The sequence below is a fragment of the Sminthopsis crassicaudata genome, chromosome 1 (genome assembly GCF_048593235.1).
Source record: "Sminthopsis crassicaudata isolate SCR6 chromosome 1, ASM4859323v1, whole genome shotgun sequence".
NCBI lineage: Eukaryota > Metazoa > Chordata > Mammalia > Dasyuromorphia > Dasyuridae > Sminthopsis > Sminthopsis crassicaudata.
This window is the reverse complement of record NC_133617.1, coordinates 8,591,958-8,602,186: the sequence shown is the minus strand read 5'-3', so window position 1 is coordinate 8,602,186 and position 10,229 is coordinate 8,591,958. Positions and strand designations below refer to the sequence as shown.

General features: G+C 63.3%; 1 protein-coding gene across 2 annotated transcripts; it reads right to left on the bottom strand.

Moving 5' to 3' along the window:
* MZT2B (mitotic spindle organizing protein 2B) lies at positions 1 to 8,668 on the bottom strand. Of its 2 annotated transcripts, XM_074292048.1 has the most exons (4): positions 8,259 to 8,668; positions 5,756 to 5,910; positions 3,805 to 3,948; positions 1 to 248 (listed from the first exon to the last, which is right to left on the bottom strand). In XM_074292048.1, exons 1-4 carry the CDS (start codon positions 8,489 to 8,491, stop codon positions 106 to 108), a joined length of 675 nt encoding a protein of 224 aa, XP_074148149.1. In that variant the 5' UTR covers positions 8,492 to 8,668; the 3' UTR covers positions 1 to 105. The 2 variants fall into 2 exon arrangements, with proteins under 2 accessions (XP_074148149.1, XP_074148157.1); XM_074292056.1 differs by lacking the exon at positions 3,805 to 3,948 and having other exon boundaries at positions 8,259 to 8,649.
* Positions 8,669 to 10,229: the final 1,561 nt, after the last annotated feature.

Genomic DNA, 10,229 nt, shown 5'->3' with positions numbered 1-10,229 from the left:
TCCCTTTCAAAGCATGGTTTATTATCAGAGGAAGGCCAATTCTTCTGTTCCTGATCTTCCAGGCTGTTAATTAGGCTACCTTCCCACTGGTCCCTTCCTGCCCCCTTAGTTACTGCTCCGGGTGGGGCTCTTCCCCGTGCCCCCCTTGGGCAGCCGGCTGGCACTGGGCTGCCTGGGCATCCGCTGGCTCGATCCCTCTCGGCCGCCACGCTCCCCCAGCACGGCCGTCCCACTGCTCTTGTTTCTCCCTGCGGGGACACAAACGTTGGCCGTTAGAGCCCCACGCGCGCTCCTGGCGCACGCCGTCCCCCCGGCCGGCACGGGGCACGTTCCCAGGCAGACATTTCCACGTAAGCCATCCAGAGGCAAAGCCGACGGGAAGTTTTTGGCAACGAAACCACAGGGACACAAGCGTCTGCGCAGCAGCCGGGGATGTGTGGGCAAGGGCCAGAGGCTCGGGGGACAAGGGGGTGAACGCGGGCCCTCCCCCCGGGAACACGGCCTAACATGCCAGAAACTGCAGGCGCTGAAGCTGCCCCCGGAGTGTTTTTGTGGTAGGAACGCCACTGTCTCTGAGGAGAGGGCTCAGGCTAAGCAAAGGGGGCTGCAGGGGCGCCCGCGTCTCCCCGGGCACCCACCCTCTGCCCCCTCCCCATCCAGGCCACAAAAACACTGCTCTTGGCCATGCACCGCCTGCGCACAGCAGCAGGAAAAGCGGGACCTCGGTCCTCCTGCGGGGTCCGACCTAGAGGAGCCTAAATCCACCTGCCACGGAGCCTGTGGCTAAGTCCAACAATGGGGCCGGGCCCAGCCCTGGCCTGCGTCCTCAGCGCCCTCACCTCACTAGCTTCTCTAGCTTCCACCGAGACCGACGGGGAGCTCACTACTTCTAAAGGCCCCGCTCGGGCAGCTCTGCTCACCAAAAGTCTTAGGTTCGCTGAGATTACCAGGCTGCCACCATAGTTTAGGAAGTCAGGAGTTGGCAGGGACCTCGGAGGGCACCCAGTCCCGTACCAACCCTACGGGGCACCCGAGGCCCAGGATGGCAGTGCCCCCTCGGACAGTTCTGAGGCTTTGCTCCCCGCCCCCCCCCGGGGCAGAGAACACCCAGAGCCACTGGTGAGCGTTTCTCAAGCTTGGGTTCCCAATGCCACCTTCTGGGGCCTCTGCCTTCAAGTCCTCTTGCCAGGCGCCCGCTCTGCCACACCGCCCGCAGGAGATCCTGGCCCTGCCTCCTGACTTCCAGGGATCTCCTCCTCTTCCCCGGGCCTCTGGATAACCGGCCCCCGTGGCCCAGGAACAGCCTCCTCTCCTCCAGGAAGACTGGGCTCCGCAGGGTCTCTCTGCCCAGGGGCCGGAGCTCGGGGGCCATCCCGGCTGGCTCCACGTTCCATTTCAGAGGTCACGTGGGCAGTTTACAGGCTCTTTAGGCAGGGGCCGAGCAAGGGGCTCTGCAACGCCCTCATCTCTGGATGTCCTTTAACTCGATTCTGCTTCCGAGCCAGCCCCGGCGTCCCCCACGGGCTGGGCCAGCTTCTCCCTCCGCGTCGTCGGTGGCGAAGTCGAGTGGGCCTGGACGGGGCCTCCCCTCCCCGCTGGGGCTGTCATCTCCACTTTAGAGGGGCTTGTTGGGCACCCAGCTCGTCCGGAAGCTGGATTTGAACTTGGGCTGGGCTCCCTGGGGGCGCCGCCTGGGGCCGTGGAGGACCTTAAAATGGAAGCACCGGAGCCGGCTTCCTGGAGTCTGGACCACAGCAGGCGTCTCATCCACACTGGCGCCATTGCTGGGAGGTGGCGTGGGCGCAGGTCGCTTCAGACTGGGTATCACCCATAATTCCCTTGGGGCTTCCTTGGCAAAGACATGGGAGTGCTTTCTCCTTTCCTTCTCCAGCTCTTTTCACAGATGAGGAAACTGAGGCAGCATCTTCCCAGGCTTCTGGGCTGGCCCTTGTGGCCTTCACCCGAGGAGGTTCTTTGGGCCAGAGGCGCAGGACAGACTGGTCAGTCTTCCGGCCACGGGCAATGAGAACAGAGCCAGGGCGGCCGTCCCTTCTCCTCCTGCTCAGCTCAGAAGGGCAGCCGGATCCGGGGAGGGGGGAGCAGGGAGCCAGGCCCACCTCTGCCCTGCAGCTCTCTGGGTCGGTCTATCAGATGCCCGATGGCCCAGAGCTTGGGTGCTTCCATCCAGTCCAGGTGCTTCTGCCACCGGCCCCGAGGGCCGTGCCCTCAAAAGCTGCTTGGGACAGTCGGTGCCCCGCCGTCATGGGCGGAGGCTCCCCAAACTTGTCTGGGCTAGCCTCCGGACAAGAGGAATGGGGCCCAGACCCGTTCCTGGGAGGGATCGCCAGGTCACAGCCCCTGCTGGGTGTGTAGGTGCCCGCCGGCCCGGCTAGGACTTGGGGGGCATCCCAAAGAGTGGCCAGTAGAGCACCGAGGCTGCCCAAGAGGGATGTCCCCCGCATGGGGGGAACTCGGACCTAAGAGGCCCAGAGCTGGAGCCAGGCCTCTGCCCCCCAGTCACTGAGGGCACCCGCCTGTGCCCGGCCACCCAGCCACATCCTCCCGGGCTACGCTGGCGCTTCTGCCCTATACTCTCACGGCCTCCCTGATGCTCCGGGTCAGACCGGCTCCTCCTGCCTCTATCTCCACTCCCACCCACAGCCATACTCCTCTTCCTCAGATCATTGGGTCCCTTTGGGTCAATATGTGTGCAATAACCGAGCCCTGGCCCACGGGGTGGGCCCCAGGACAGAGGCTCCCCCGTTACTGTCTGTGCCCTGTCCTCCAGGCCCCAGCCCCCACACGCAGGGCACTTCCCGGCCCCTAATCTCTAGGCCTTGCCTAAAGGCCGCCTCCTGCAGGAAGCCACCCGGAGCTGCAGCACCTCCCCTGGGGCTCCCCAGCCTTTCTCCAGGGGGGTTCCAAAGAGCATTTTGCTCCTGCCGACCCTAACGGGGGCGCCACATCCATTTGCTGCTCATGGCGAGAGCAGCTGTTTGGTGCAGGGCATGGAGTGCCAGACTATAGGTGGGAGGCCCCGGAGTCAAATCCAGCCTATTCGTGGGGTGGCCCTGGCCAAGTCCCTTCCCTGCTGCCTCAGTGTCTTCATCTGTCCAGTGAGTCAAAGGGGGAAATGGCAAAGCCTCTGCTCCCTTTGCCAAGCAAACCCCAAATGTGGTCACAGAGGCCTCTCCAGTCTGGGCTGGCCGGAGTCATGGCCTCCGCCCGAGAGGACGCCTATAGAAGCACGAGGAGCAGCACGGCCTTCGGCCTTCCTCCAGGCCAGGGGGTCGGGCTCGGGCCGAGACGGGGACAGCTGATGGCGGAGCGGAGGGTCCAGGTGGTCGCAGAGCAGAGCGATGGGGGCCCGACAGAATGGAAGCCACAGAACGGGCCTTGGGGGCAGCTGGGCTCCGCCTCCTGTGCCCACGGCCCAGGGCCTGTCTGACGATTCAGAGTGGGAGAGGAGGCCGGAGTGCCAGGCAGGAGCCCCATGGGGCCCCAGGGGCCCGCTTCTGCAGCCCCCTCCCTGCCCTGGCCGCCCCCGCTCCAGCACAGCTGCCTGCCCGGGGGCTCCTGCTGCAGCCTGACCCTCCTCCCCTCCCCCCCGCCTCCCTGCGGGCCCTTCCTGTGCTCCCGGACCTGTCTCCCTAGCGACCGCCATCTGGCCCGAGTCCCGGCCTGCCTAGTGCCGGCCGCGGATTCTGTTCCTACGGAAACACCAGACAGCGCCAACCCCAGTAAGACTCTAGTAAACGCGACCTGTGAAAGGAGAGAACAGGCAGCAAGAAAACTGGAAGGAACCTGGGGCCCTGTGAGGGAGAGGCGAGCCCACGGCGGCGGGGCTGCCCAGCCCGGTCTGAGTGGCGGCGGCGGCGGCCTGGCGCGGAGAGGGCCGCAGGCCCGAGGGAAAGCAGGGCCCCGCCGGGCCGGGGCCGTTCTTGGCCTCTAGATTCAGAGAGAGACAGACAGCAAACACAGCTCGGGTCAGTCAGGGAGGAGCAACGCGGAGCCGCGGCCGCCGTCCTGCAGGAGAGAGCTCGTGTTAGCGCTCGGGCCGGGAGAGGAGCGGCGCCTCCCTCCAGCCCGCCCTCACGGCTGCTCCCAGGGCCCGCAGGAAGCAGGGCCTGGGGGCTTGGGGAGGGGGCGACATGTCCAGTCTCTAAGGTACTAAGGGGTGAGTCCTGGGACCAGGGCCAGCACTGCCCCCTGTATTGCACTGCCCCCTTAAAGTGCGTCCTGCCTAGGAGGGCACAAGGGGCCCAGGGCCAGCACTGCCCCCTGTACTGCACTGCCCCCTTAAAATGTGCCTTGCCTATAAAACTTCTCAAGAAATAACTTCTCCGCCGCACTAGAGGTGCTTTTTGGGGGGCTAACAGAGGTGGGCACAAAGACCCCTTCAATTCAGCGGACAGGCAGCGGGATGCGGAAGCTGTGGGCCTCAGGAGGCCAGAACTCAGAGGGCCCATTTGGGGCAGAACCCAAGGCCCAACCCAAGACTCCAGAGGAAATGCTGCGGCCCTGACCCTGGCCCGCGGCTAGACGGAAGTCCTGAGCATTACTCGGCAAGGATCCCTGACCAATGGGAACGGGGCTTCCGTCCACTGCTGGGGACACTTGGCGTCCACCGGCATCTTCGAGGGGGAGCAGGAAGAGACCGAGGCCTTAGCTTCAGACAGAGAATTCAGGGCTGGGGCTCTTTGGAGCCCCAGGCACTCTGGGGACTATAGCGCTAAATGTAAGGGACCATTTGTAATGATGGGGAGACCAAGTGCCATAGGTGGGGGAACTGGGGCCCAGAGAGGAGCGGGGCTGGCCCCGGGCCACGCCTGAAGCCCGGTCCAAGGTGCCCTCCTGGGAGGCAGAGACGCCATCCCCGAACACTTCCCAGAACCCCGCCCTCTGTCGTGGCATCTTCAAGTCTGAGATTTTCAGCCGCCAGGAGCCGGAGCAATGAGGCGAGACCCGCGCCGGCCGAGACCTGGGGCAGCTTTGGGAGGGTGGAGGGAGCCTAAGGGACCCCGTGAGCCGCAGCCGGCCTTTCACTTACCTTAACTATTTCCCAGTTACATTTTAATTGGTGAGGGAGTCACGTTGGGCACCTCATGCTACATTTTTCTTTCTTTTTGTTCTGAGACAATGGAGGTTGTTAAGTGACTTGCCCAGGGTCACACAGCCAGGAAGTGTCTGAGGCCAGGACTGAACTCAGGTGCTCCCGGCTTCAGGGCTGGTGCGCTACCTGGTGCACTACCCACTGCGCCGCCCAGCTGCCCCCTACATTCTTCTACATCTGAAGAGGTGGAAGATCCGGCCCAGCCCATTCTTGGGCACGTCCCCCCAAGCTGGGGCCCGAGGACAGGAGGGGGATATTGTGCATCCACGGCCCCCCATCCCTGACCACTAACAGCTCATTCTCTGTGGGGTCCCGTGGGCACAGAACCTGGCCCCGAGTGAACCCGACTGGCCGGTGGCCTAAGGGTCCCTGCAGAATCCCCCCCCCACCTAAGTCCCTGGGGGCAGGGAGCTTTGTTTTGGGGTCTAACGGCTGGCAGAGAGCGCTTGTTCTCTCCCCCGAGAGCACGGCCCGTGGAGAAGGGAGCCGGCTCCGGACTCCGGGACGAGCCGGGAGCCAAGGTCACCTCCAAGGGAAGCACGGGGAGGTCGGCCGTAAGACAAGAGGAGGCGGCTTCCCTGGGGAGCCCGCTGGACCCCCCGCCCCCCGATAGATCCCAGCGGAAACAGGCCGGGCCCTGACCTCTCGCCTCAGGCAGTGCGGAGGGCGGCAGAGCGGATCCCACGCCTTCGGGCCCGGGGGGCTCCATGGCCAGCCGCTGCCCCGCACACATGGACTTGAGCATCTGGAAGACGGCGAGGGGCGCCACGTTCAGCTTCAGCAGATCCACCAAGATCCTGTGGGGAGAGCCCGGGGGCGGCAGTCAGAGCGGGGGCTCCTGGGCCCAGTCTGTGAGCCTCCTGCCCCGGGGCCGGGGGTCTGCGACTGCACGCGAGGGGCGGGTTACACAGCCGTGGGTGTGTGTGAGGGTGAGTGTGTGTGTGTGTGTGTGTGTGTGTGTGTGTGTGTGTGTGAGAGTCTGTGTCTGTGTATGTCAGTGTGAGTATGTCTGTGTGTGTGTGTGTGAGGGTGTGTGTGTGTGTGTGTGTGTGTGTGTGTGTGTGAGTGTGAGGGTGTGTCTGTGTGTGTGAGTGCATGTGTATGAGTGTGGGTCTGTGTCTGTGTGTATCTGTGTGTGTGTGTGACTGCGTGTGTGTGTGTGTCAGTGTGAGTGTGTCTCTGTGTGTGTGTGTGTGTGTGAGGGTGTGTGTGTCTGTGTGTGTGAGGGTGTGTGTGTGTCTGTGTCTGTGTGTGTGTGTCTGTGTGTGTATGTGAGTGTGTGTGTGTCAGTGTGAGTGTGTGTGTGTGTGAGGGTGTGTGTGTCTGTGTGTGTCTGTGAGTGTGTGTGTCTGTGTGTGTCCGTGTGTGTGTGTCTGTGTGTGTATGTGAGTGTGTGTGTCTGTGTGTGTGTCCGTGTGTCTGTGTGTGTATGTGAGTGTGCGTGTCTGTGTGTCCGTGTGTGTGAATGTGTCAGTGTGAGTGTGTCTCTGTGTGTGTGTGTGAGGGTGTGTGTGTCTCTGTGTGTGTGTATCTGTGTGTGAGTGTGTGTGTGTCTGTGTGTGTGTGTGTGTGAGTCTGTGTGTGTCAGTGTGAGTGTGTCTCTGTGTGTGTCCGTGTGTGAGTGTGTGTCTGTGTGTGTATCTGTGTGTATGTGAGTGTGTGTGTCTGTGTGTCTCTATCGGTGTGTGTGTGTCTCTGTGTGTCTGTGTGTCCGTGTGTGTGAATGTGTCAATGTGAGTGTGTCTCTGTGTGTGTGTGTGAGGGTGTGTGTGTCTCTGTGTGTGTGTGTGAGGGTGTGTGTGTGTGTGTGTCCGTGTGTCTCTGTGTGAGTGTGTCCGTGTGTGTGTGTGTGTGTCTGCGTGTGTGTGAGTGTGTGTCTGTGTGTCTCTATCGGGGTGTGTGTGTCTCTGTGTGTGTGTGTCAGTGTGAGGGTGTGTGAGTGTGTGTGTGTGTGTGTCCGTGTGTCTCTGTGTGAGTGTGTCCGTGTGTGCGCGTGCTCTGGTGGCTTCTCTCCCCGTTCCCGTCTTCCTACATTCACAGGTGGCCGCGTACATGCCGGATCATACGGCTCTCTACACGAGTGACCGCTGGGCGGGCCTACTTTCGTTTTACACCCCGGGCATCTTGCTCCCCCTCCTCTCTATCCTGGTCCTGGCAGAGGCCGCCAGCCCGGGGCCCCCCGCCCCCCTCCCCTCCCGGGGTCTCCCGCCCTCCACCCCCCCATCCCAGGCTTCTCTGCGGGGCTCAGCTCTCATGCCGTGTGCACAGGACAGGGGTGTAGAACGGGCGCTTCCTGAGGGCAGGAGCCGCCTTACTCCTGACCTTGCGGCCGGGCCCGCTCCCCGCCTGGCAAAGAGGGGGCGCTGCGGGAGGCTGCGGGAGGCACGGGCTCTTAGCAACACCTGCCCCCCCCCAGGTGTGGAAAACACCTTGTCCGCTATGCAAAACACGGAGGGGGGATGCTGGGAAATGCTTAGCAGCGTTGTTCCCCCACCCCATTCCCAGGGCTTTTCAAAACAGTTTTCCAGCCCTTAAGTCCAGACAATCAGCCAAGGAATAAGTCAAGCCCGATGCGTGCGGACAATTTAACAGCCGGCGGGGGCTTCAGGGCGGCGGCCTCGCTGCCCGGGGGGGGGGGGGGGGCTTGGGCCTGAAGCGGCCCTGGGGGCTGGGCCACCGGCCTGACTCCGTTTGCTCCTTCACTGATGGGGCCACGGCAGCCGCTGCCCCGGGTTATTGTGAGTCAGACGGCGCCGACTGAGCCCCTCGGCCGGCCGGGACTTTCCCCCCCAGGGATCCCTCCCGGAGTGAAAGCCGCCGGGGCCGCGGCCCGGGACGTCTCTGAGGCGGCGAGGCCGGGCCCGGGGGGTCTGGGAGGGAGACTGGAACCCAGGTCCTCGCTGGGCTTCTGGCCAATAGGGGACGCTGACAGGGCAGGGCCCCTCCCCCGGCGCCGCTCCCCGGGAGCCCAGTCCCCTCCATCCCTCCCGCCCCGGGCCCGGGCTCTGTCTCCAGCAGCGCCCCCGCTTAGTGCCTCCCCGAGTGCCCGGGCCGCTCCCTCCGCCACCCCTCCTCTCACCGGCCGCTCTCTCCGGGGCCGGGCCCCGTTCCCTTCCCCTCCGCCCCCCGCCCCGCCCCCGCTCACTTGAAGACGTCGGGGTCTATGGCTCCCCCGGCCGCCAGGGCCAGCTCGTAGAGCTCAGTCTCCTCGGCATTGAGAACCTTCTTCCGCCGCAGCGCCAGCTTCTGGATCGCAGCCTCCAGTCCCGGAGGGCCAGGCCCCGGTCCGCCCGCCCCGGGGCCTCCTCCGGGACCGGCCCCAGGGCCTGCCGCACCCCCACCCCCTGCCGCCGTCGTCGCCGCTGCCGCCGCCGCCATCCGGGCCTGGGCCTAGACACCTTGCGCTTCAGCCCAGACTTAGGCACGCCCTGTTCTGCAGGGGACTCGCCCCCAGCATCTGGAGCCAATACAGAGGCAGCCCGGCAATGTCGGTCCCGCCCCCAGGCTAGACCACGCTTCTCGGAAAACCGCTAGCCGCGCGTCAGTGCCTCTGAGGCCCCGCCTCCATACCCGGGCCCAACCCGGAGGTAGCCTGGCAGCGCCAGTCCCGCCCCCTACACCAGGCCCCGCCCCTCAGAAGCCGCTAGTCTTGCGTCATTCCCCGAGGCTCCGCCCCCGGGCTCCCGCTCCGCTGCCCCGCTGCGGGGCGGGTCCCTCCCACAAGTACCGGCCCACTCCCCGCCCTGAGGTGCAGAGCTGGCCCGGTCCATCCGCAAACTCTTCCTCGGGCACGCGCTGGCTTACCAGGTGCTGGGCTCCGCACCGGCCCCGTCCCAGAGAGCGGACTTTCCGCCTCAGGGACAGCGCGGGCCGGAACCGGCGCTGCGAGCAGGGCCCATTAGCCCTGCGTGGGCCCTGCCCGGACGCCTAACGTGTAGTGGGGAGAGGCAGCTTTGATCCAGGCCAGAATTTCTGGAGCCCTTTAAGTTTTCACTTTACTGGCACATGATCTTCGCAGCAGCCCCGGGAGCTGCTTCTGTACATCCCCACTTTACAGCTAAGGAAACCCAGGCACATGATAAGGGTCTGCAGGGGATTCGAAGTAGAGTCTATCGTGAGGGCAGGTCCGGTTCTCTATCCCGGGACCTCCTGGCTGCTTCCTAGGACTAGTGCCGGGACCTCCCGCTCTTAGATCTACCTCAAAGGGACGCGGCGATCTTGGGACCCCTCAGGGAGAGCGGAGAGGCCTTTCTGTTAAGCCCGGGCAGCCAGGATGGTCCAACTCTGCCGCCGTCTGATGCCTGTGATCGCTAGGCCCCATCTCCCAAGTAGAACACACCTGACCCTTCCCCCCCCCCCACCAGCCAGCCCTTCTGACACCTGTTTCCTCTGGCAGCTAAACACACACAGTTCCCCCCCCCCCAGACTCCTCCCTATCTGGAGCGTGGGTTTCTGGGAATTTCCCCGCAGCTAGTCAGCCTCCGGGCCGTTATCTGGCCGCAGATATCTGACTTTGGAAATTGACTTTTTGAACTGATACCTCTTCCTTCAAGCCATCCTTTCAGACTTTTTTTTTTATACCATCAATTCATCCATCCAGGAGAGCCGGCCCACAAGCAATTCTTGGTTACCGGCACCTTGCTAAATGCCGGAGGATTCAAATACAAGCAATCCCTGCCTTCAAGGGGCTTCCGTTCTCTGAGGAAAATCTATAAAAAAGGAGCCGAGCCCTGAATGTGCACGGGGAGGGGTAAATGCAGACAAAGAAAGATGGCTGACCGCTCCCCAGGAGGGATGCTCCAGAAGGCCCCGGCCACGTACTGGCCATCTCTCTTCCACTTTCCCGTCCTCTAAAACTATGATAAAGACAGGTGGACTTGGAACAAGAAAGCCATGCGTCCTAACTGCAGGACCCTAGACGAGTCACTTAGCTGCCAGCCTCAGTTTCCACAATAAGGATACCAGAAGCCGCCTCCTAGGGTTTCTCTGGGATTAAACAAATAATGTTTGTAGAAGATCTACCAGCCGGACACATAGTAGGTGCTTAATAAATTCCTTCCTATCTCTGCTTTTTATTCAAGTAGATGACTCAGTTCCCAAACAGTGACGTCACCTC

Bases quoted from the DNA above. Each gene is read 5' to 3' on its own strand.
- MZT2B (XM_074292048.1), bottom strand. From the start codon at position 8,491: ATGGCGGCGGCGGCAGCGGCGACGACGGCGGCAGGGGGTGGGGGTGCG. The intron at 5,911-8,258 runs GTGAGCGGGGGC...CTCTCCCCACAG, and splicing joins ATAGACCCCGACGTCTTCAA to GATCTTGGTGGATCTGCTGA. The intron at 3,949-5,755 runs GTCAGGGCCCGG...CTCTGAATCTAG, and splicing joins CGCACTGCCTGAGGCGAGAG to AGGCCAAGAACGGCCCCGGC.